This window comes from Petromyzon marinus, chromosome 83 (assembly GCF_048934315.1).
Source record: "Petromyzon marinus isolate PM22_M1 ecotype Great Lakes invasive population chromosome 83, UKy_Petmar_22M1.pri1.0, whole genome shotgun sequence".
NCBI classification, from domain to species: domain Eukaryota; kingdom Metazoa; phylum Chordata; class Hyperoartia; order Petromyzontiformes; family Petromyzontidae; genus Petromyzon; species Petromyzon marinus.
In genome coordinates this window covers 3,207,040-3,234,697 of record NC_133748.1, presented here as the reverse complement: position 1 = coordinate 3,234,697, position 27,658 = coordinate 3,207,040, and the positions used below count along the sequence as shown (strand labels likewise).

General features: G+C 54.1%; 1 protein-coding gene across 1 annotated transcript in view; it reads right to left on the bottom strand.

The window, feature by feature from the left end:
- Window positions 1-26,959, bottom strand: part of LOC116957720 (fibroblast growth factor receptor 2-like) — a 111,423-nt gene extending 84,464 nt beyond the window's left edge. Inside the window, exons 1-5 of the mRNA XM_076057546.1 lie at window positions 26,856-26,959; window positions 19,670-20,647; window positions 7,310-7,543; window positions 6,147-6,539; window positions 2,416-2,490 (exon numbers count right to left, since the gene is read on the bottom strand). Coding sequence (XP_075913661.1) covers window positions 2,416-2,490; window positions 6,147-6,539; window positions 7,310-7,490 — 649 coding nt within the window. The 5' untranslated portion in view covers window positions 7,491-7,543; window positions 19,670-20,647; window positions 26,856-26,959. The remainder of the gene's footprint in view (window positions 1-2,415; window positions 2,491-6,146; window positions 6,540-7,309; window positions 7,544-19,669; window positions 20,648-26,855) is intronic.
- Between the last annotated feature and the right edge of the window lie 699 nt (window positions 26,960-27,658).

Genomic DNA, 27,658 nt, shown 5'->3' with positions numbered 1-27,658 from the left:
GTCGGCTGGCCACCTTTGCGACCGCAGGCACCGCAGAAGCTCCTGCACCACACCGCAGCCCCGGCACCGGCCTGGAGCGTCAGGGCCTCCTTCCTCCTGAAACAGCTGAGGGGGGGAGGGGGGGTCTGCGGTGCTCCAAGCAACTATTCTACGTGGAGCCACAGGGCCTCCCCACTGAGACAGCCGCCACCCTTCTACCGGGAGCGTCCTGCGGACGCGGACGCTCCCTCGCCGTCCGGAGGCTGAACCGGCCGCGATCGGCCGAGGATCTGGTCTTCGAACCGATCCTCGGGAACACCGCAGACAAAGCTGCCATCCGCCACCACCACCGCCACCCCTGGCATGGAGAGGCGCCTCGCCAACGCGCGGCTCACCAGGACGGTAGAGATCTGGTGGAGCCTGAAACACGGAGGCCGGTGGCTCGCAAAGGCAGTGGGGGGCTGCAGCCGCTCCGGGTGGCTGCCCGGATCCTGGCCGAAGCCAAGGGGGGCCTCCTCAGCGGCAGCGATGGGGAGAACGCCCCCCCCCCCAACCCCCCATCGGCGTCGGGGATGACGAGGCCCCTCCCGATCCCCCTCCAACCGGAGCTCTCCGTCGTGCCGCTGCATCGCCAGTGCCGGCAAACGAAGGCGGATCGCGACCTTTGCCGGCTGGAAGACCTACCGGAGGATGGCCTTCGCGAACGTCAAGAGCAGGAAGGTGCTCTACTCCTACGTGGTCCGGTTCCACCAACAGGACACAACCCCTGAGGAGGAGCCACAAGGACCACGCCTGGAGGAGAGTCCCCCCTAAGCCCTGCGTCTCCCCGGAGAGGCCTCGCCGGAGGCAACTCCACCGCGGACCGACGTGCGACCGCGTCGGCGACCCTCGGCCGGAGCGTCGCCCACGGCCACCGTCGCCGCCGACGTCTCCCCAGGGCGCGCTTCACCGACACGTCCCCGGAGTGCCGCTTCTGCGGTCAAGCGGAGACGGTGACGCGCCGATACGCGGAGCCCGGGAGCCTGGAACTCGCCGGCTGCGTTCAAGGTCCTGAGAAACATCCTCCTAATATTCAGCCTCCAGCTTCTCCAGCTTCTCCGCTTCTCCGCTTCTCCCCTCCGACGGTCCTCATCTTCGGATACCCGAAGGGCGACGGAGCCCAACGTCTTCAGGGTTGCAGGTCGACGTTGCTCTTCGGCCACGGCCGACCCACGCGCCCCTAGTGCCGGCCTTCGAGGAGCGGTGGGCGCTGGTGGAGGGCCGAGTGCTCGGTGTGCAGGTGACGGTGGAGAGCTTCTCTCTCTCTCTCTCTGTGTGTGTGTGTGTCGCGTGTGCAGATTGCGAGCTACCCCGTCGGAGGCCGTTTGACCGCGGGAAGGGGCTGCGTGCAGATGCAGCGCTAGTCGTAGTTATGAAGAAAAAAGAGAAAGAGAGGGAGCGAGAGAGAGGGAGCCAAATGGAGTAGGAAGAGAGGGGGGTAGAGAGAGAGAAGGGGGGGGGGGCGGAGAGGGGGGTAGAGAGAGAGGGAAGGGGAAATCAAAAATATTTTTTTTTGGGTCTTTCATTTAAAAGGGGGGGGTTACATAAAGCAAAGCATTAAAACAAAACCGAAATGATGAACGGAGCAAAGAGCCGACTACACCGAGCATCTTCTTGATTCTTCTGATCGTTAAAAAAAAAGAGAGACAGAGAGACAGAGACAGAGAGACACACAGACACAGACAGAGACAGAGACAGAGAGAGAGAGACACAGAGACACAGACAGAGAGACACAGAGACAGACACAGAGACACAGAGAGACAGAGAGAGAGACAGACACAGAGACACACAGAGACAGACAGAGACAGACGTATTGACTGACCTCTCTCCATCACCATTCGTCAAACTCCAAGCGACAGATAAAGATCTTCACCACAACCCCCTACGCCATCACCCCTCCCCCCACCCTTCCCCCCACCCCTCCCCCCACCCTTCCCTCCATCCCCCCCACACTCTCCTCCCCTCCCCCACTCCCCCCTCCCCCCAACCACACAGACAAAGCTCCCCCAGGTAGCCTCTAGCAGGGCTGTAGGGGCAAGTGCTGAGACACAGACAAAGCTCCCCCAGGTAGCCTCTAGCAGGGCTGTAGGGGACAAGTGCTGAGACACAGACAAAGCTCCCCCAGGTAGCCTCTAGCAGGGCTGCAGGGGCAAGTGCTGAGACACAGACAAAGCTCCCCCAGGTAGCCTCTGGCAGGGCTGTAGGGGCAAGTGCTGAGACACAGACAAAGCTCCCCCAGGTAGCCTCTAGTAGGGGACAAGTGCTGAGACACAGACAAAGCTCCCCCAGGTAGCCTCTAGCACCCTGTTGACTATGCCAACAGCAAAATGAGACGGGGTACATTTGACCCCCCACTCCACTCCCCTCCCCCCTGCCCCCCCCCCGAGTGAATCTCACGGATCTCGTTGGGGTCGAGGTGCTCCCTGGTGCCTTCCTCCTCCTCCTCGTCGTCACCCAACGAGGGCACGGGCTCTGTGGGGGGGAGGCGAGGGGAGAGGGGGTAGGGGGAGGGGGGAGAGACACAGGTTTGAACCACCACCATCACCACCATCACCATCACCACCATGACCACCACCACCATCATCACCACCACCATCACCACCACAATGACCACCACCATGACCACCACCACCACCACCACCATGACCACCACCATCACCACCATGACCACCACCACCATCATCACCACCATGACCATCACCATGACCACCACCATCACCACCATCACCATCACCACCACCACCATCACCACCATCACCACCATCACCATCACCACCATCACCATCACCACCACCATCACCACCATGACCACTACCATCACCATCACCACCACCATCACTATCACCACCATCACCATCACCACCATCACCATCACCACCATGACCACCACCATCATCACCACCACCACCATCACCACCACCATCATCACCGCCATGACCACCACCATCAACAACCGCCATTCGCCACTAAGTGGCGGTAGACGTCACCACGACGCTTGTGCCAGGCCATGTGCACCTTGAGGCCACGTGAAGTGTCGAACGCCCGCTGGCAGGAGGTCACGGGGCAGACCCAGGTGCCACGGGTCGACTGACTGAGATGACTGGCTGATGCACCACCTGTGCCCCCTACTGTGCCAATCCGCTGTGCTTTAGCCACCCGGCGCTCCGCTCGTTGTTGTGAGCGTCGCTCCTCCGCCCTCTGTTGAGCAATAGGGAGCCATCCCTTGACCGCACCCGGGCATCGATCAGCCTCCCAATATATCTGTACCATATGGAGATTCCCCCGGTACAGCTATTGAAGGCTTCACGAACTACGTGGTTAAAATAGATGTTGAATAATGTGGGAGCCAGAGGACATCCCTGTCGCAGTGCAAGGTAAACAGGGAATGGATCCGACTCCCGGCCACGTAGCTTTACCCGGGCCCGCTCACAATCATGAAGGTCCTTAATGATCGTGAGCAGAGGGTCAGGGACTCCAAAAGCACGAAGAACAACCCAGAGCCCAGGCTTACCGATGGTATCATAGGCCTTGACCAGGTCAATAAAGCAGAGATGTAGGTCTTGTTGGAATTCCCTACACCTCTACTGTAACAGACGGACAGAAAATATGGCATCTGTGCAGGACCGCCCTTTCCTGAAATCGCATTGGGGCTCCGCAAGCCTCTCCTCAGCGTGCCTGGCAAGGCGATGTTGAATAATCCTTGCCAGGACCTTTCCCAGCACAATGAGGACTGAGATGCCCCTTGTAGTTGTTACAGTCTGTGCGGTCCCCCTTCTTAAAGAGGGGGACTACCAGGGCATCCTTCCAATCCTGCGGAACCCGTCCAGTGGTCCAGACTGTTGTTACGATGTCATATAGGGCAGTCTGTGCACAAATGCCACCCTCTCTCAGCATTTCGCTTGGGAGATCATCTCTGCCCGGTGCCTTTCCTGTACTCAGATTCTGGATCGCCTTTAGTACTTCCTCAACAGATGGCACCTCGGCCAGCCACTCACAGGGGGTGACTTCTTCCATTAATTGAGACACCGAACCCCCAGCAGGGTCATCCCCACTTTGTGCCACGATGTTTTCCTGACTGAGGGATTTTCCCTCCCCCAGGACATCACCGAAATGCTCAGCAAATCTGCAAACCTGTTCCTGGGGGTCGGAGATTGGATCATCGTTTTTTCCCCTAATGATAGTAATAGGTGTGGCGCTGCAGGTTACTTTTTTGATGGAGTTAAATAGAGATTTGTGATCGCGGGCCACTGAGGCAGACTCCATCTCCTCAGCAACCTGCGATCACCACCGATCCTTGCAGCGCCTCACGGCTCTCCGAACCTCTGAGCGAAGGCTGTGGTAAGCCTCCTCATTCCCTGACGTGGGATGCTGTAGCCGATGACAGTGGGCCTGTCGCTTTTTCTCAGCCAGCCTGAACACCTCCTCTGTCAGCCAGGTCTCTGGGGAGGTCTGGACCGTGTACCCAAAGCAGCCATTGCAGCTGCATGAGTCACAGTCCTAAACCTCGCCCATTTCCCCTCGACATCTGGAGGAGTGGGGGACGATGCCAATCCCAGCCGCAAGCGATGATGAAATTCTCTCTTGAAACTTTCATCAGCTAGCTGAGACCAGGCCACCTTGGGTTTGAATGGGGTCCTGGGTGTACATCCACCACCGGAGTGGAAGAATGGCAGGCGCATCTTACAGATGACTAGTCAATGGTCAGTGGGCAGATCAGCTCCACGGTAGGTCCTGGTGTCAAGGACATGGGCCTGGATCCGCTGTTCCGTCACTACATAGTCCAGCAGATGTTTTTGCTTGGACCCGGCATGCATCCATGATGTTGTGTGGATGTGCCGATGCCGGAACAGCGTGTTGGTAATTACAAGCCCAGGGGCTGCACAAAAATCCAGCAGCCTCCTACCGTTGTTATTGAGCTGATCTGACCCATGCCCTCCAATCACTCCAGACCAGGTGCCAGCATCATGACCAACTCGGGCATTGAAGTCACCCAACAGGATGCCTCTATCCCGAGGGGCCACTTTAGCCAGCACCTGTGACAGGAGGTCATAGAAGGCATCTGACTCATCGACTCTGCCTGCATTCCTCCACGGATGTTCATTTTTGGTGGGGGCATAAGTAACCATGACCACCACTCCCCGCCTCCGGTTGATGGGAAGGCGAGCCCAAAGTAGCCTGGGGCTTACCGCTTCCCACACCTCACCGCCACGCTCCCACGCCCCCTTCATTCTTTTGTTCAAAAGAAGAGCCACACCCTGTTGTTTGGCAGTCTGCTGCCCCGAGTAGAGGACTTTTCCACCCCTCATGGTGGCAGGAGCCAGAACCGGTCCACCGGACCTCCTGAATACCACAGAGATCCAGGCGGTACCGGTCCAGCTCCCGACAGAGGAGTGGGCAGCCTCTCCTCTGCAGTGAGCGTTCGAAGTTCATTCCACGTGGCCACACGAAGTGGCTTTTCGTTGTTTCTGGAGGAGCCCCGAGGGTAGAGATTCAATCTCCCGGCTCCGCCAATTGGAGTTTGGTCAGGAGACGTCATAGACGCCTGTCCCCCCGGGGCCTCCGGCACAAGCTTATGAATTAGATATTTAATTCGTGGTTTCATGGTAATTAATTGAAGGTTGGAGCGGTTACCAGCCCCTCGTACCCATCCAGAGCCCCCGTTTAGCCCCTGTGGTGGTCACAGACGCCATGAGGGGAGTGGCCAATCGGAATTGGCCACTCCCCCCCACGGCACTGCCCACGACAGCGCTGCCGTCCGGCACCAACGAGGACTCCATCACCACCACCACCATCACCATCACCACCACCATCACCACCATCACCATCACCACCATCACCACCACCATCACCATCACCACCACCATCTCCACCATCACCACCACCACCACCATCACCACCATCACCATATTCACACCAGCACCACCCCCCACCCACCCACCCACCACCACCACCATCACCACCACCACCATCACCACCACCACCACCATCACCACCACCACCACCATATTCACACCAGCACCACCACCCCCCACCCACCCACCCACCACCACCACAACCCCCCACCCACCCACCCACCACCACCACCACCCACCCACCCACCACCCACCACCACCCACCCACCCACCCACCGGACACAGTCACTGCGTAGTAGAGGCTCTCCATCCCTTCCGCCTGGCAGCTGTAGACGCCCGCGTCGGCCGGAGTCACCGACGCGATGCGGAGACCTCGCTCTGACGACGAGGCGGAGGAGGAGGTGGAGGAGGTGGAGGAGGAGGTGGAGGAGGAGGAGGTGGTGGATGAGGTGGAGTAGGAGGACGGGGGTAACTGCCGCCCATCTTTGTACCACGCGGGAGTGGCGTGGGGAGCCGGAGGAGCTGGAGGAGCTGGAGGAGCTGGAGGAGGTTGAGGAGGTTGTGGAGGTGGAGGAGGTTGTGGAGGCGTTGAAACCTCGGGGCATGGCAGGTAGAGGGGGTCGCCTCGGAACAGAAGGACCGGGCGAGCTGAGTGGGGGGCCAGGATCACTGTGGGGGGTGGGGGGTGGGGGCGGGGGGGGTGAGAGGTCAGGGGGAGGAGAGGGAGGAGAGGGAGTGAGAGATTCACCATCACCATCATCACAAACACACACACAGAGAGAGAGAGAGGGAGGGAGACGCCGCTGTTGTAACAGAGCGGTGGAGTTGTGTCAGTCGCCAGCTTGCCTAGGCACCGCACGGAGCAGCCAAGGGTGGTGAGTGTGCGGATAAAGCGCTTTGTAGCTTCTCGGATTTGCCCCCCGGTGTGGCCGAGAGGTTTACACGCATCCAGATTCCTCTTCCTGAAGTAAGTGGGTGTCCCACCAACCCCACCTCCACCTCCAACACCACCACCTCCACCACCTCCACCACCACCAACTCCACCACCACCAACCCCACCACCTCCACCACCACCACCTCCACCACCACCACCACCACCAACCCCACCACCTCCACCACCACCTCCACCACCACCAACCCCACCATCTCCACCACCAACCCCACCACCAACCCCACCACCAACCCCACCACCACCTCCACCACCACCTCCACCACCACCAACCCCACCACCTCCACCACCTCCACCACCACCACCACCAATCCCACCACCTCCACCACCACCACCTCCACCACCTCCACCACCACCACCACCAAACCCACCACCTTCACCACCACCACCACCAACCCCACCTCCACCACCACCTCCACCACCACCTCCACCACCACCCCACCCACCACCCCCACCCACCACCACCTCCACCCACCCCACCCACACTCACTTGGGGACACGTGGAGGGCGTCTCCACGTGCGGGCAGTCCCAGCAGGAGAGCGACCACCACCACCAGCAGCCTGGCGCTGCCACCTCCAGCGCCAGGCCGCTGGCACGGCTGGTGGTGGTGGTGGCGGCTGAGGCGGTGGTGGCGGCTGAGGCGGTGGTGGCGGTGGTGGTGGTTCGGCATTTCTCTTCGTTCAAGCAGCCAGCATTGCCGAGAGAGAGAGAGACACAGAGAGTCTGCAGGGAGTAGGAGGAGCGGGGGTTAGGTGGGTGGGTTAGGTGGGTGGGTGGCTTGGTGGGTGGGTGGGTTGGTGCGTTGGTGGGTGGGTTGGTGGGTGGGTTGGTGGGTGAGTGGGTTGGTGGGTGGGTTGGTAGGTTCGTGGGTGGGTGAGTGGGTTGGTGGGTGGGTTGGTGGGTGGGTTGGTTGGTGGGTCAGTGGGTGGGTGTATGGGTGGGTGTGTGGGTTGGTCGGTGGGTGAGTGAGGGGTGTGTGAGTGAGTGGGTGGATTGGTGGGTGGGTGGACTGGTGGGTGGGTTGGTGGGTGGGTTGGTTGGTGGGTGGATTGGTGGGTTGGTGGGTGGGTGGATTGGTGGGTGAGTGGGTGGGTTGCAGGGTTAGTGGCTGGGTGGGTGGGTTGCAGGGTTGGTGGGTGTGTTGGTCAGTGGGTGAGTGAGGGATGAGTGAGTGGGTGGGTGGATTGGTGGGTGGATTGGTGGGTTTGTGGTATGGAGCAGCCTCTCACGCACGGCTAGAGAGATGTTGACTACCTCGCCTGGTCTACAGGAGGTCGTGTGTTCGATCCTGACAATGGGGAGATGTTGACTACCTCGCCTGGTCTACAGGAGGTTGAGGTTCGATCCTGACAATGGAGAGATGTTGACTACCTCGCCTGGTATACAGGAGGTCGTGGGTTCGATCCTGACAATTGGGAGATGTTGACTACCTCGCCTGGTCTACAGGAGGTCGTGGGTTCCATCCTGACAATGGAGAGATGTTGACTACCTCGCCTGGTATACAGGAGGTCGTGGGTTCGATCCTGACAATGGGGAGATGTTGACTAACTTGCCTGGTCAACAGGAGGTCGTGGGCTCGATCGTGACAATGGGGAGATGTTGACTAATTCGCCTAGTATACAGGAGGTCGTGGGTACCATCCTGACAATGGTGAGATGTTGACTACCTCACCTGGACTACAGGAGGTCGTGGGTTCCATCCTGACAATGGGGAGATGTTGACTACCTCGCCTGGTATACAGGAGGTCGTGGGTTCGATCCTGACAATGGGGAGATGTTGAGTACCTCGCCTGGTGTACAGGAGGTCGTGGGTTCGATCCTGACAATGGGGAGATGTTGACTACCTCGCCTGGTCTACAGGAGGTCGTGGGTTCGATCCTGACAATGGGGAGATGTTAACTACCTCGCCTGGTCTACAGGAGGTCATGGGTTCGATCCTGACAATGGAGAGATGTTAACTACCTCGCCTGGTATGCACCACACAGAGACCCATAGACTCATCACAAAGAGACCCATAGGCTCACCACCACACAGAGACCCATAGACTCACCACAGAGACCCATAGACTCATCACACAGAGACCCATAGACTCATCACCACACAAAGACCCATAGACTCACCACCACACAAAGACCCATAGACTCACCACCACACAGAGACCCATAGACTCATCACCACACAGAGACCCATAGACTCACCACACAGATACCCCTAGACTCATCACACAGAGACCCACAGACTCATCACACAGAGACCCATAGACTCACCACACAGAGACCCCTAGACTCATCACACAGAGACCCACAGACTCATCACACAGAGACCCATAGACTCACCACACAGAGACCCATAGACTCAGCACACAGAGACCCATAGACTCACCACACATAGACCCATAGACCCATCACACAGAGACCCATAGACTCACCACACAGAGACCCATAGACTCACCACACAGAGACCCATCGACCCATCACACAGTGACCCATAGACCCATCACACAGAGACCCATAGACTCACCACACAGAGACCCATCGACCCATCACACAGTGACCCATAGACCCATCACACAGAGACCCATAGACTCACCACACAGAGACCCATAGACTCACCACACAGAGACCCATAGACTCACTACACACAGACCCATAGACTCATCACACAGAGACCCATAGACTCATCACACAGATACCCCTAGATTCACCACACAGAGACCCCTAGACTCACCACGCAGATACATATAGACTCACCACACAGAGACCCATAGACTCACCACGCAGAGACCCATAGACTCATCACGCAGAGACCCACAGACTCACCACGCAGAGACCCATAGACTCACCACGCAGAGACCCATAGACTCACCACGCAGAGACCCACAGACTCACCACGCAGAGACCCATAGACTCACCACACATAGACCCATAGACTCCCTAGACACAGACCCATAGACTCACCACAGAGACCCATAGACTCATCACCACACAGAGACCCATAGACACCCATACAGACCCACAGAGACCCACAGAGACCCACAGAGACCCACACAGAGACCCACACTAACACTACAACTATGTTGATGTGACCAGGTGTAAGTGACCCCTGAAGGCTGATGCTACTGGCTGTGTAAATCTCTGTTCAGACACAGCGCTACCTGGCCCATCACACGCAGCCACAGCAGCTCATACCAAGTGGATTATATCATAGACACCCATAGACACCCATAGACACCCATAGAGTCTCACAGAGATCCAGAGACTCATAGAGATCCACACAGATCCAGAGACTCATATAGACCCATAGAGACCCACACAGACTCACACAGAGACGCACAGACTCATAGAGACTCGTAGAGACCCACAGAGACCCACAGAGACTCACAGAGACCCAGAGACTCATAGAGACCCAAAGAGACTCACAGAGACCCACAGAGACCCACAGATAATCCAGAGACTCATATAGACCCATAGAGACCCACAGAGACCCACACTAACACTACAACTATGTTGATGTGACCAGGTGTAAGTGACCCCTGAATGCTGATGCTACTGGCTGTGTAAATCTCTGTTCAGACACAGCGCTACCTGGCCCATCACACGCAGCCAGAGCAGCTCACAACAAGTGGATCATATCATAGAGACTCATAGACACCCATAGACACCCATAGAGACCCACAGAGACCCATAGAGACTCATTGAGACCCACAGAGACCCATAGACACCCACAGAGACCCATTGAGACCCACAGAGACCCATAGAGACCCACAGAGACCCACAGAGACCCACACAGACCCACACAGATCCAGAGACCCATAGAGATCTACACAGATCCAGAGAATCATATAGACCCATCGAGACCCACAGAGACCCATAGAGACCCACAGAGACTCACAGAGACCCAAAGAGACTCACAGAGACCCACAGAGACCCACAGATAATCCAGAGACTCATATAGACCCACAGAGACCCACACTAACACTACAACTATGTTGATGTGACCAGGTGTAAGTGACCCCTGAAGGCTGATGCTACTGGCTGTGTAAATCTCTGTTCAGACACAGCGCTACCTGGACCATCACACGCAGCCAGAGCAGCTCACACCAAGTGGATTATATCATAGAGACTTAGACACACATAGACACCCATAGAGATCCCCACACAGACTCATAGAGATCCACACAGATCCAGAGAATCACATAGACCCAAAGACACCCACAGAGACCCACACAGACCCACACAGATCCAGAGACCCATAGAGATCCACACAGATCCAGAGAATTATATAGACCCATAGAGACTCACAGAGACCCATAGAGACTCATTGAGACCTACAGAGACCCATAGACACCCACAGAGACCCATTGAGACCCACAGAGACCCACAGAGACCCACACTAACACTACAACTATGTTGATGTGACCAGGTGTAAGTGACCCCTTAAGGCTGATGCTACTGGCTGTGTAAATCTCTGTTCAGACACAGCGCTACCTGGCCCATCACACGCAGCCAGAGCAGCTCACACCAAGTGGGTTATATCATAGAGACTCATAGACACCCATAGAGACCCACAGAGACTCACACAGACCCAAAGAGATCCAGAGACTCATAGAGATCCACACAGATCCAGAGACTCATATAGATCCATAGAGACCCACAGAGACCCACACAGACCCACATAGATTCAGCGACTCATAGACACCCATAGAAACCCACAGAGACCCACAGAGACCCACAGAGACCCATACAGACCCACAGAGACCCACAGAGACCCACAGAGACCCACAGAGACCCACAGAGACCCACAGAGACCCACAGAGACCCACAGAGACCCACAGAGACCCACACTAACACTACAACTATGTTGATGTGACCAGGTGTAAGTGACCCCTTAAGGCTGATGCTACTGGCTGTGTAAATCTCTGTTCAGACACAGCGCTACCTGGCCCATTACACGCAGCCAGAGCAGCTCACACCAAGTGGCTGATATCATAGAGACTCATAGACACCTATAGAGACTCATATAGACTCATAGACACCCATAGAGACTCACAGATACCCACACAGACTCACAGAGACTCATAGAGATCCACACAGATCCAGAGACTCATAAAGAGCCATAGAGACCCACAGTGACCCATAGACACACAGAAACCCATAGAGACACATAGAGATACACAGAGACACATAGAGATACGTAGAGATACAGAGACACATAGAGTCCCATAGAGACCCATAGACACCCATAGACACCAATAGAAACACAGACACATAGAGACACATAGAGACCCATAGAGACCAACAGAAACACAGAGACACATAGAGACACAGAGACCCATAGAGACCCATAGACACCCACAGAGACACATAGAGACCCATAAAGACCAAGATAAACACAGAGACACATTGAGATACACAGATACACATAGAGACACATAGAGATACGTAGAGACACAAAGAGACCCATAGACACCCATAGACAATCAGAGACCCATAGAGACACATAGAGATACACAGAGACACATAGAGATACACAGAGACACAGAGACACATAGAGACCCATAAAGACCCATAGACACCAATAGAACACAGAGACACATAGAGATACACAGAGACACATAGAGACACCACAGAGAGACCCATAGACTCATCACACAGAGACCCATAGCCTCACCACACAGAGACCCATAGACTCACCACACAGAGACCCATAGACTCATCACACAGAGACCCATAGCCTCACCACACAGAGACTCATAAACTCACCACACAGAGACCCATAGACTCATCACAAAGAGACGCATAGCCTCACCACACAAAGACCCATAGACTCATTACACAGAGACACATAGACTCATCACACAGAGACCCATAGACTTATCACCACACAGCAAACCATAGATACGTAGAGACACAGACACAAAGAGACCCGTAGAGACCCATAGACACCCATAGAAACACAGAGACACATAGAGACACATAGAGACACACAGAGACACATAGAGACCCATAGAAACACATACAGTGAGGGGAAAAAGTATTTGATCCCCTGCTGATTTTGTACGTTTGCCCACTGACAAAGAAATGATCAGTCTATAATTTTAATGGTACGTTTATTTGAACAGTGAGAGACAGAATAACAACAACAAAATCCAGAAAAACGCATGTCAAAAATGTTATAAATTGATTTGCATTTTAATGAGGGAAATAAGTATTTGACCCCCTCTCAATCAGAAAGATTTCTGGCTCCCAGGTGTCTTTTATACAGGTAACGAGCTGACATTAGGAGCACACTCTTAAAGGGAGTGCTCCTATTCTCAGCTTGTTACCTGTATAAAAGACACCTGTCCACAGAAGCAATCAATCAATCAGATTCCAAACTCTCCACCATGGCCAGGACCAAAGAACTCTCCAAGGATGTCAGGGACAAGATTGTAGACCTACACAACGCTGGAATGGGCTACAAGACCATTGCCACGCAGCTTGGTGAGAAGGTGACAACAGTTGGTGCGATTATTCGCAAATGGAAGAAACACAAAAGAACAGTCAATCTCCCTCGGCCTGGGGCTCCATGCAAGATCTCACCTCGTGGAGTTGCAATGATCATGAGAACGGTGAGGAATCAGCCCAGAACTACACGGGAGGATCTTGTCAATGATCTCAAGGCAGCTGGGACCATAGTCACCAAGAAAACAATTGGTAACACACTACGCCGTGAAGGACTGAAATCCTGCAGCGCCCGCAAGGTCCCCCCTGCTCAAGAAAGCACATATACATGCCCGTCTGAAGTTTGCAAATGAACATCTGAATGATTCAGAGGACAAGTGGGTGAAAGTGTTGTGGTCTGATGAGACCAAAATGGGGCTCTTTGGCATCAAATCAACTCGCCGTGTTTGGAGGAGGAGGAGGAATGCTGCCTATGACCCCAAGAACACCATCCCCACCGTCAAACATGGAGGTGGAAACATTATGCTTTGGGGGTGTTTTTCTGCTAAGGGGACAGGACAACTTCACCGCATCAAAGGGACGATGGACGGGGGCCATGTACCGTCAAATCTTGGGTGAGAACCTCCTTCCCTCAGCCAGGTCGTGGATGGGTATTCCAGCATGGCAATGACCCAAAACACACGGCCAAGGCAACAAAGGAGTGGCTCAAGAAGAAGGACATTAAGGTCCTGGAATGGCCTAGCCAGTCTCCAGACCTTATCCCATAGAAAATCTGTGGAGGGAGCTGAAGGTTCGAGTTGCCAAACGTCAGCCTCGAAACCTTAACGACTTGGAGAAGATCTGCAAAGAGGAGTGGGACAAAATCCCTCCTGAGATGTGTGCAAACCTGGTGGCCAACTACAAGAAACGTCTGACCTCTGTGATTGCCAACAAGGGTTTTGCCACCAAGTACTAAGTCATGTTTTGCAGAGGGGTCAAATACTTATATCCCTCATTAAAATGCAAATCAATTTAGAACATTTTTTGACACGCGTTTATCTGGATTTTGTTGTTGTTATTCTGTCTCTCACTGTTCAAATAAACCTACCATTAAAATTATAGACTGATCATTTCTTTGTCAGTGGGCAAACGTACAAAATCAGCAGGGGATCAAATACTTTTTTTCCCTCACTGTATAGATACACAGAGACTCATAGAGACCCAGGGAGACACGGAGACACGTAGAGACCCATAGAGACCAATAGACACACAGACACACATAGAGACCCATAGAGACCCATAGACACCCATAGACACCAATAAAAACACAGAGACACATAAAGACACAGAGACCCATAGAGACCCATAGACCCCAATAAAGACACAGAGACACATAGAGATACGTAGAGACACAGAGACCCATAGAGACCCATAGAGACCCATAGACCCCAATAGAAACACAGAGACACATAGAGACCCATAGAGACACAGAGACCCATATAGACCCAGAGACACCAACAGACACAAAGAGACACATAGACACACAGAGACCCATAGAGACACAGAGACACGAATAGAAACACAGAGACACATAGAGACCCATAGACACCCATAGAGACACATAGAGACCCATAGAGACCCAGAGACACATAGAGACCCATATAGACCAATAGAAACACAGAGACTCATAGAGATGCGTAGAGACACAGAGACACATAGAGATACGTAGAGACACAGAGACATACAGACCCATAGAGACACAGAGACACCAACAGAAACACAGATATCGATAAAGACACAAAGAGACACAGACACACAGAGACACATAGACACACAGAGACACATAGATACACAGAGACAAATAGAGACACATAGAGACCCATAGATACACAGAGACAAATAGAGACACATAGAGACCCATAGAGATACGTAGAGACACAGAGACACATAGAGACCCATAGAGACCCATACACACCAATAGAAACACATAGACACATAGAGACCCATAGAGACCCATAGACACGCATAGAAACACAGAGATCGATAGAGATACACAGAGACACATAGAGATACACAGAGACAAAGAGACCCATAAAGATACACAGAGACACAGAGACCCATAGAGACCCATAGAAACACAGAGACACATAGAGATACACAGAGACACAAAGAGATACACAGAGACACATAGAGACCTATAGAGACCAATAGAAACACAGACACCCATAGAGACACATACAGATACACAGAGACACATAGAGATACCTAGAAACACAGAGATACATAGCGACACAAAGACCCATAGAGACCCATAGACACCAATAGACACACAGAGACACATAGAGACACACAGAGACACATAGAGATACGTAGAGACACATAGAGACCCGTAGAGACCAATAGAAACACAGAGACACATTGAGATACACAGAGACACATAGAGATACACAGAGACACATAGAGACACATAAAGATCCATAGAGACCAATAGAAACACAGACAAACATAGAGATACACAGAGACACATAGAGACCCAGAGATACACAGAGACACAGAGACTCATAGAGACCCATAGAGACCCATAGAGATACACAGAGACACATAGAGATACACAGAGACACATAGAGACCCATAAAGATACACAGAGACACAGAGACTCATAGAGACCCATAGAGACCCATAGAGATACACAGAGACACGGAGACTCATAGAGACCCATAGAGTAAATAGAAACAGAGACACATAGAGATACACAGAGACACATAGAGATACACAGAGACACATAGAGACACATAAAGATCCATAGAGACCAATAGAAACACAGACAAACATAGAGATACACAGAGACACATAGAGATACACAGAGACACATAGAGACACAGAGATCCATAGAGACCAATAGAAACACAGACAAACATAGAGATACACAGAGACACACAGAGACACATAGAGACCCATAGACACCAATAGAAACACAGAGACACATAGAGACACATAGAGACACATAAAGACACAGAGACCCATAGATACCCATAGAGATACATAGAGACACATAGGACACATACAGATACGTAGAGACACAGACACATAGAGACCCATAGAGACACAGAGACACAAATAGAACACAGAGATACATAGACACACAGAGACCCATAGAGATACACAGAGACACACAGACACATAGAGATACACAGAGACACACAGAGACACATAGAGATACACAAAGACACATAGAGACCCATGGAGATACACAGAGACTCATAGAGACCCATAGACACCAATAGAAACACAGACAAACAGAGATACACAGATATACACAGAGACAGACAGAGATACAGAGACACAGAGACTCATAGAGACCCATAGAGGCCCACAGAGACCAATAGAAACACAGAGACACGTAGAGATACACAGAGACTCATAGAGACCCATAGAGACCCATAGAGATACACAGAGACACAGAGACTCATAGAGATACACAGAGACACACAGAGATACAGAGACACAGAGAGACCAATAGAGACCCATAGAGACCAATAGAAACACAGAGGCAGATAGAGATACACAGAGACACATAGAGATACACAGAGACACATAGAGATACACAGAGACACATAAAGATCCATAGAAACCAATAGAAACACAGACAAACATAGAGATACACAGAGACACATAGAGACCCATAGATATACACAGAGACACAGAGACTCATAGAGACCCATAGAGACCCATAGAGATACACAGAGACCCATAGAGATACACAGAGACACAGAGACCCATAGAGACTCATAGAGACCCACGCGGCTGATACAATCAGCCTCCTGTGGACAATTTTTCTCCGCAACCAAATTCTCTGAATTGCGTGCAGACGTTGATTCTCAAGGCGTGACGGGAAATCCAGAGGAAATTCTACGCGGTGAACATCACGGAGAGAGACAGAGAGAGAGAGAGAGACGCAGACTCTAAATATGGAGCAGCAGGAGCCATCGACAGGGTCACGGGATCGAACCCACGACCTCCTGCATACCAGGCGAGGTAGTCAACATCTCCCCATTGTCAGGATGGAACCCACGACCTCCTGCATACCAGGCGAGGTAGTCAACATCTCCCCATTGTCAGGATGGAACCCACGACCTCCTGTAGACCAGGCGAGGTAGTCAACATCTCCCCATTGTCAGGATCGAACCCACGACCTCCTGCATACCAGGCAAGGTAGTCAACATCTCCCCATTGTCAGGATGGAACCCACGACCTCCTGTAGACCAGGCGAGGTAGTCAACATCTCCCCATTGTCAGGATGGAACCCACGACCTCCTGTAGACCAGGCGAGGTAGTCAACATCTCCCCATTGTCAGGATCGAACCCACGACCTCCTGTAGACCAGGCGAGGTTGTTAACATCTCCCCATTGTCAGGATCGAACACACGACCTCCTGTAGACCAGGCGAGGTAGTCAACATCTCCCCATTGTCAGGATCGAACCCACGACCTCCTGTAGACCAGGCGAGGTAGTTAACATCTCCCCATTGTCAGGATCGAACCCACGACCTCCTGTATACCGGGCGAGGTAGTTAACATCTCCCCATTGTCAGGATCGAACCCACGACCTCCTGTATACCTGGCGAGGTAGTCAACATCTCTCCATTGTCAGGATGGAACCCACAACCTCCTGTATACCAGGCGAGGTAGTTAACATCTCCCCATTGTCAGGATCGAACCCACGACCTCCTGTATACCTGGCGAGGTAGTCAACATCTCTCCATTGTCAGGATGGAACCCACAACCTCCTGTAGACCAGGCGAGGTAGTTAACATCTCTCCATTGTCAGGATGGAACCCACGACCTCCTGTAGACCAGGCGAGGTAGTCAACATCTCCCCATTATCAGGATCGAACCCACGACCTCCTGTAGACCAGGCGAGGTAGTCAACATCTCCCCATTGTCAGGATCGACCCCACGACCTCCTGTAGACCAGGCGAGGGAGTCAACATCTCCCCATTGTCAGGATCGAACCCACGACCTCCTGTATACCGGTCGAGGTAGTTAACATCTCCCCATTGTCAGGATCGAACCCACGACCTCCTGTATACCTGGCGAGGTAGTCAACATCTCTCCATTGTCAGGATCGAACCCACGACCTCCTGTGCACCAGGCGAGGTAGTTAACATCTCTCCATTGTCAGGATCGAACCCACGACCTCCTGTAGACCAGGCGAGGTAGTCAACATCTCCCCATTGTCAGGATGGAACCCACGACCTCCTGTATACCGGGCGAGGTAGTCAACATCTCCCCAATCGAACCCACGACCTCCTGTAGACCAGGCGAGGTAGTCAACATCTCCCCATTGTCAGGATCGAACCCACGACCTCCTGTAGACCATGCGAGGTAGTCAACATCTCTCCATTGTCAGGATCGAACCCACGACCTCCTGTATACCGGGCGAGGTAGTCAACATCTCCCCATTGTCAGGATGGAAACCACGACCTCCTGTGTACCAGGCGAGGTAGTCAACATCTCCCCATTGTCAGGATGGAACCCACGACCTCCTGTAGACCAGGCGAGGTAGTCAACATCTCCCCATTGTCAGGATCGAACCCACGACCTCCTGTGCACCAGGCGAGGTAGTCAACATCTCCCCATTGTCAGGATGAAACCGACGACCTCCTGTACACCAGGCGAGGTAGTCAACATCTCTCCATTGTCAGGATCGAACCCACGACCTCCTGTATACCAGGCGAGGTAGTCAACATCTCCCCATTGTCAGGATCGAACCCACGACCTCCTGTAGACCAGGCGACGTAGTCAACATCTCTCCATTGTCAGGATGGAACCCACGACCTCCTGTAGACCAGGCGACGTAGTCAACATCTCCCCATTGTCAGGATCGAACCCACGACCTCCTGTAGACCAGGCGAGGTAGTCAACATCTCCCCATTGTCAGGATTGAACCCACGACCTCCTGTAGACCAGGCGAGGTAGTCAACATCTCACCATTGTCAGGATCGAACCCACGACCTCCTGTATACCAGGCGAGGTAGTCAACATCTCCCCATTGTCAGGATTGAACCCACAACCTCCTGTAGACCAGGCGAGGTAGTCAACATCTCTCCATTGTCAGGATGGAACCCACGACCTCCTGTATACCAGGCGAGGTAGTCAACATCTCTCCATTGTCAGGATCGACCCCACGACCTCCTGTAGACCAGGCGAGGTAGTCAACATCTCCCCAATCGAACCCACGACCTCCTGTATACCAGGCGAGGTAGTCAACATCTCCCCATTGTCAGGATCGAACCCACGACCTCCTGTAGACCAGGCGAGGTAGTCAACATCTCACCATTGTCAGGATCGAACCCACGACCTCCTGTATACCAGGCGAGGTAGTCAACATCTCATTTCGGGCTGAGCGGACGTAGAGGCGCCACTTACCGGCAGGAGGCGGTGGCAGGGTTGAGTTGCTCGACCTCCTGAGGGAATCGGCGATCCGGTCCGGTCCAGTATCAAGTCCGTTCCGGCTATTTAGTCCAGTCCGGGTCTGGCTAAAAAAAAAAAAGTTTAAATCGGCGATCCAGTTCGGTGAAAAGAAGATCCCGGTGCGGATTCCGAAATCCAGTTTCCCGGAAAGTCAGCGATCCAGTTGCAGAACTTGGCGATCCAGATCCGGAAAGTCTGCGATCCAGTTCCAGAACTGAGCGATCCAGATCCGGAAAGTCAGCGATCCAGTTCCAGAACTTGGCGATCCAGTTCCGGAAACTCAGCGATCCAGTTCCAGGACTTGGCAATCCAGTTCTGGAAAGTCAGCGATCCAGTTCCAGAACTGAGCGATCCAGATCTGGAAAGTCTGCGATCCAGTTCCAGAACTTGGCAATCCAGTTCCAAAACTCAGAGATCCAGTTCCAGAAAATCAGCGATCCAGTTCCAGAACTTGGCGATCCAGATCCGGAAACTCAGCGATCCAGTTCCAGGACTTGGCAATCCAGTTCTGGAAAGTCAGCGATCCAGTTCCAGAACTGAGCGATCCAGATCCGGAAAGTCTGCGATCCAGTTCCAGAACTTGGCGATCCAGTTCCAAAACTCAGAGATCCAGTTCCAGAAAATCAGCGATCCAGTTCCAGAACACTCGGCGATCCAGTTCCGGCGGGGGAGGGGTTGAGGAATCCGGTCCGGGGGAATTCAGCGATCCAGATCCGGAAAGTCAGAGATCCATTTCGGGGGGGGGCGCTGAATCCAGCCCTCGGCGATCCAGTCCGTGAAAAGCAGAGGCTCCAGTCCGTGATTCGGAGCTCCACTCCGGGATTCAGGGGATCCAGCCCGGAATTTGGAGAGACCACGTCCAGAGTGGGCGATCCAGTCCGCGATTCAGCTGATCCAGTCCGGGAATTCCTTGATCCAGTCCACGATTTTGGCCTGGAATACAATGAAAATTAAATGCAAATCCCGAACCGGAATCCAGCTGCGGAACCGGAATCTCCACGCTCCGTCTGGATCGTATCTCCCGTGACCTCCTGAGCAGTGCCAGGCTAGGTGCACCTTGAGACTACTGGGGCAGTGCCAGGCTAGGTGCACCTAGCCTGGCACAGCAGCACAACCCATGGCAGCTGCAGGGTCTGTCACGTGACCACCTCCTCATGCACCTAGCCTGGCACAGCAGCACAACCCATGGCACCTGCAGGGTCTGTCACGTGACCACCTCCTCATGCACCTAGCCTGGCACAGCAGCACAACCCCATGGCACCTGCAGGTTCTGTCACGTGACCTCCTCCTCCTCAATAATAATTAAAAACATCGTCGACGTTTCAGATCCCGGGCCTCATCCATGGCGCGTGGATACAGACGCAGACTAATACAGTCACAGCTGAGGCTGCTGCTGCTGCTGATGATGATGATGCTGATGATGATGCTGATGATGATGCTGCTGCTGTTGATGATGATGCTGCTGCTACTGATGATGGTGCTGCTGCTACTGATGATGGTGTTGCTGATGATGATGATGCTGCTGCTGATGATGATGACGCTGCTGCTGCTGATGATGACGCTACTGCTGATGATGATGATGACGCTGCTGCTGCTGATGATGACGCTGCTGCTGCTGATGATGATGCTGCTGCTGATGATGACGCTGCTGCTGCTGATGATGATGACGCTGCTGCTGATGATGCTGTTGATGACGCTGCTGCTGCTGATGATGATGACGCTGCTGCTAATGATGATGATGATGCTGCTGATGATGAGTGGAAGGTTTGTGGGTGGAGTCCTGTGGACTGGCTCCAGGAGAGGATCACTGATCACGTGACCCCCCTAAGGTCCCATTGAGGAAACGATTCGGGAATGTCTGCGGCTACCTAGCAAAGACAAAGCTCCCCCAGGTAGTCTCTAGCAGGGCTGCAGGGGCAAGTGCTGAGACACAGACAAAGCTCCCCCAGGTAGTCTCTAGCAGGGCTGTAGGGGCAAGTGCTTAGACACAGACAAAGCTCCCCCAGGTAGCCTCTGGCAGGGCTGTAGGGGCAAGTGCTGAGACAAAAGACAAAGCTCCCCCAGGTAGCCGCTAGCAGGGCTGTAGGGGCAAGTGGTGAGACACAGACAAAGCTCCCCCAGGTAGCCTCTAGCAGGGCTGTAGGGGCAAGTGCTGAGACACAGACAAAGCTCCCCCAGGTAGCCTCTAGCAGGGCTGTAGGGGCAAATGCTGAGACACAGACAAAGCTCCCCCAGGTAGCCTCTGGCAGGGCTGTAGGGGCAAGTGCTGAGACACACACAGACAAAGCTCCCCCAGGTAGCCTCTAGCAAGGCTGCAGGGGCAAGTGCTGAGACACAGACAAATCTCCCCCAGGTAGCCTCTAGCAGGGCTGTAGGAGCAAGTGCCGAGTACAAAGACAAAGCTCCCCCAGGTAGCCTCTAGCAGGGCTGTAGAGGCAAGTGCTGAGACACAGACAAAGCTCCCCCAGGTAGCCTCTAGCAGGGCTGTAGGGGCAAGTGCTGAGAGACAGACAAAGCTCCCCCAGGTAGCCTCTAGCAGGGCTGTAGGGGCAAGTGCTGAGACACAGACAAAGCTCCCCCAGGTAGCCTCTAGCAGGGCTGTAGGGGCAAGTGCTGAGACACAGACAGACAAAGCTCCCCCAGGTAGCCTCTAGCAAGGCTGCAGGGGCAAGTGCTGAGACACAGACAAATCTCCCCCAGGTAGCCTCTAGCAGGGCTGTAGGAGCAAGTGCCGAGTACAAAGACAAAGCTCCCCCAGGTAGCCTCTAGCAGGGCTGTAGAGGCAAGTGCTGAGACACAGACAAAGCTCCCCCAGGTAGCCTCTAGCAGGGCTGTAGGGGAAAGTGCTGAGACACAGACAAAGCTCCCCCAGGTAGCCTCTAGCAGGGCTGTAGGGGCAAGTGCTGAGACACAGACAAAGCTCTCACAGGTAGCATTTTGGAAGGGCTGTTAGGGGCAAGTGCTGAGACACAGACAAAGCTCCCCCAGGTAGCCTCTAGCAGGGCTGCAGGGGCAAGTGCTGAGACACAGACAAAGCTCCCCCAGGTAGCCTCTAGCAGGGCTGTAGGGGCAAGTGCTGAGACACAGACAAAGCTCCCCCAGGTAGCCTCTAGCAGGGCTGCAGGGGCAAGTGCTGAGACACAGACAAAGCTCCCCCAGGTAGCCTCTAGCAGGGCTGTAGGGGCAAGTGCTGAGACACAGACAAAGCTCCCCCAGGTAGCCTCTAGCAGGGCTGTAGGGGCAAGTGCTGAGACACAGACAAAGCTCCCCCAGGTAGCCCCTAGCAGGGCTGCAGGGGCAAGTGCTGAGACACAGACAAAGCTCCCCCAGGTAGCCTCTAGCAGGGCTGTAGGGGCAAGTGCTGAGACACAGACAAAGCTCTCACAGGTAGCCTCTAGCAGGGCTGTTAGGGGCAAGTGCTGAGACACAGACAAAGCTCCCCCAGGTAGCATCTAGCAGGGCTGTAGGGGCAAGTGCTGACACTCACACAAAGCTCCCCCAGGTAGCCTCTAGCAGGGCTGTAGGGGCAAGTGCTGAGACACAGACAAAGGTCCCCCAGGTAGCTTCTAGCAGGGCTGTAGGGGCAAGTGCTGAGACACAGACAAAGCTCCCCCAGGTAGCCTCTAGCAGGGCTGTAGGGGCAAGTGCTGAGACACAGACAAAGCTCCCCCAGGTAGCTGCTAGCAGGGCTGTAGGGGCAAGTGCTAAGACACGACAAAGCTCCCCCAGGTAACCTCTAGCAGGGCTGTAGGGGCAAGTGCTGAGACACAGACAAAGCTCCCCCAGGTAGCCTCTGGCACGGCTGTAGGGGCAAGTGCTGAGACACAGACAAAGCTCCCCCAGGCAGCCTCTAGCAGGGCTGTAGGGGCAAGTGCTGAGACACAGACAAAGGTCCCCCAGGTAGCCTCTAGCAGGGCTGTAGGGGCAAGTGCTGAGACACAGACAAAGGTCCCCCAGGTAGCCTCTAGCAGGACTGTAGGGGCAAGTGCTGAGACACAGACAAAGCTCCCCCAGGTAGCCTCTAGCAGGGCTGTAGGGGCAAGTGCTGAGACACAGACAAAGCTCCCCCAGGTAGCCGCTAGCAGGGCTGTAGGGGCAAGTGCTAAGACACGACAAAGCTCCCCCAGGTAACCTCTAGCAGGGCTGTAGGGGCAAGTGCTGAGACACAGACAAAGCTCCCCCAGGTAGCCTCTAGCAGGGCTGTAGGGGCAAATGCTGAGACACAGACAAAGCTCCGCCAGGTAGCCTCTAGCAGGGCTGTAGGGGCAAGTGCTGAGACAAAGACAAAGCTCCCCCAGGTAGCCTCTGGCAGGGCTGTAGGGGCAAGTGCTGAGACACAGACAAAGCTCCCCCAAGTAGACTCCAGCAGGGCTGTAGGGGCAAGTGCTGTGACACAGACAAAGCTCCCCCAGGTAGCCTCTAGCAGGGCTGCAGGGGCAAGTGCTGAGACACAGACAAAACTCCCCCAGGTAGCCTCTAGCAGGGCTGCAGGGGCAAGTGCTGAGACACAGACAAAGCTCCCCCAGGTAGCATCTAGCAGGGCTGTAGGGGCAAGTGCTGAGACAAAGACAAAGCTCCCCCAGGTAGCCTCTGGCAGGGCTGTAGGGGCAAGTGCTGAGACACAGACAAAGCTCCCCCAGGTAGCCTCTAGCAGGGCTGTAGGGGCAAGTGCTGAGACACAGACAAAGCTCCCCCAGGTAGCCTCTAGCAGGGCTGTAGGGGCAAGTGCTGAGACACAGACAAAGCTCCCCCAGGTAGCCTCTAGCAGGGCTGTAGGGGCAAGTGCTGTGACACAGACAAAGCTCCCCCAGGTAGCCTCTAGCAGGGCTGCAGGGGCAAGTGCTGAGACAGAGACAAAGCTCCCCCAGGTAGCCTCTAGCAGGGCTGTAGGAGCAAGTGCTGAGACAGAGACAAAGCTCCCCCAGGTAGCCTCTAGCAGGGCTGCAGGGGCAAGTGCTGAGACACAGACAAAGCTCCCCCAGGTAGCTTCTGGCAGGGCTGCAGGGGCAAGTGCTGAGACACAGACAAAGCTCCCCCAGGTAGCCTCTGGCAGGGCTGTAGGGGCAAGTGCTGAGACACAGACAAAGCTCCCCCAGGTAGCCTCTAGCAGGGCTGTAGGGGCAAGTTCTGAGACACTGACAAAGCTCCCCCAGGTAGCCTCTAGCAGGGCTGTAGGGGCAAGTTCTGAGACACTGACAAAGCTCCCCCAGGTAGCCTCTAGCAGGGCTGTAGGGGCAAGTGCTGATCACTCCACTCACACACTCACTCACTCACACACTCACACACTCACAGACTCATACACTCACTCACTCAAACACTCACTCAAACACTCACTCATACACTCACTCATACACCACTCACTCATACACCACTCACTCATACACCACTCACTCATACACCACTCACTCATACACCACTCACTCATACACCACTCACTCATACACCACTCACTCATACACCACTCACTCATACACCACTCACTCATACACCACTCACTCATACACCACTCACTCATATACCACTCACTCATACACCACTCACTCATACACTCACTCACACACTCACTTACTCACACTCACTCACTCATACATACACTACATACTACACTACACACTACACTACACACTACACTACACACCACACTACACACCCCACTACACTACACACTACACTACCCACTACACACCACACCATACTACACACTACACACCACACTACACACTACACTACCCACTACACTACACACCACATTACACACTACACACCACACTACACACTACACTACCCACTACCCACCACACTATGCCCTACACTACACACTACACACCACACTACACACCACACTATGCACTACACTACACAGAGAGACACGGGGAGAGACAGAGAGACACAGAAAGAGACACAAAGAGACACGGAGAGATACACAGAGAGACAGAGACACAGAGAGAGACACAGATAGACAAAGACACAGAGAGAGACACAGAAAGAGAGGGAGACAGAGAGAGAGACAGAGAGAGACACAGAGAGACAGAGACACAGAGAGACAGAGACACAAAGATACAGAGAGAGAGAGACACACACACAGAGACACAGAGAGACACACAGAGACACACAGAGACAGAGAGAGAGAGACAGAGATACAGAGAGAGACACAAAGAGACAGAGACACAGAGAGACAGAGAGAGACACAGAGAGAGAGAGACAGAGACACAGAGAGACAGAGACACAGAGAGACAGAGACACAGAGAGACAGAGACACAGAGAGACACAGAGAGAGATACGCAGAGAGAGACACAGAGAGAGAGACAAATAGAGAGACAGATAGAGACACAGAGACACAGAGAGAGAGACAGAGAGAGACACAGAGAGAGACACAGAGAGACAGATACAGAGAGAGAGACACAGAGACACAGAGAGAGACAAAGAGAGACACAGAGAGACACAGAGAGACACAGAGACACAGAGAGAGAGACAGAGAGACAGAGACACAGAGAGAGACAGAGAAACAGAGACACAGAGAGAGACAGAGACAGAGAGACAGAGACACAGAGAGAGACAGAGAGACACAGAAAGAGACAGAGAGACGCAGAGAGAGACAGAGAGACACAGAGACAGACACAGAGAGAGAGACGCAGAGAGAGACACACAGAGAGAGACACAGAGAGAGAGAGACACAGAGAGACAAAGAGAGAGACACAGAGAGACAGAGAGAGAGAGAGACACACACAGAGAGACACAGAGACACAGAGAGAGACACAGAGACACAGACACAGAGAGACACAGACACAGAGAGAGACACAGAGAGAGAGAGAGACACAGAGACACAGAGACAGAACCACAGAAACACAGACACAGATACACAGAGACACAGACACAGAGAGAGACACAGAGACAGAGACACAGAGAGAGAGAGACACAGAGAGAGACACAGAGACACAGAGAGAGACACAGAGACACAGAGAGAGACACAGAGACACAGAGAGACACAGAGACACAGAGACAGACAGAGACACAGAGACAGACAGAGACACAGAGACAGACAGAGACACAGAGAGAGAGAGACAGAGAAAGACACAGAGAGAGAGAGAGACACAGAGACACAAAGACACAGAGACAGAGAGACAGAGACAAAGTAACTCACGCGAGACTTGAAGGAGACTCCGTCACTCTTTCTCCCCCTGTCTCTCCCCCTGTGTCTCCCCCTGTGTCTCACATTCCTCACCCACGGAACGCACTCCCTCGCTCCACAACACGCCTCCCCATCCCCATCTCTCCCTCCCCCATCTCAACCTCCCCCCTCTTAACCTCCCCCCCTCTCTCTCCTCTCTCCATCTCCCTCCCTCCCTACCCCCATCTCTCTCTCCATCTCCCTCCCGTCTCTCCCCACCCTCCTCCCTCCCTCCCCACCCCCATCTCTCCATCTCTCTCTCCCCATCTCTCTCTCCCCATCTCCCTCTCTCCCCATCTCCCTCTCTCCCCATCTCCCTCTCTCCCCATCTCCCTCTCTCCCCATCTCCCTCTCTCCCCATCTCCCTCTCTCCCCATCTCCCTCTCTCCATCTCCCCCATCTCCATCCCCTCCCTCCTCACCCCCATCTATGCATCTCCCTCCCCTCCCTCCCCCATCTCTCCCTCCCTCCATCTCCCTCCCCCTCTCTCTCCCCATCTCCCCCCTCTCTCCATCTCCCCCCTCTCCATCTCCCCCCCTCTCCATCTCCACCCCATCTCCCTCCCCATCTCCCTCCCCATCTCCCTCCACCCCTCTCTCCCCATCTCCCTCCCCATCTCCCTCCCCCATCTCCCTCCTCCATCGCCCTCCCCCATCTCCCCCCCATCGCCCTCCCCCATCTCCTCCCCCATCTCCCCATCTCCCTCCCCCCTCCCTCCCCATCTCCCTCCCTACCGCTCTCTCTCTCTCTGTCTCTCTCCCCTCCCCCACTCAACC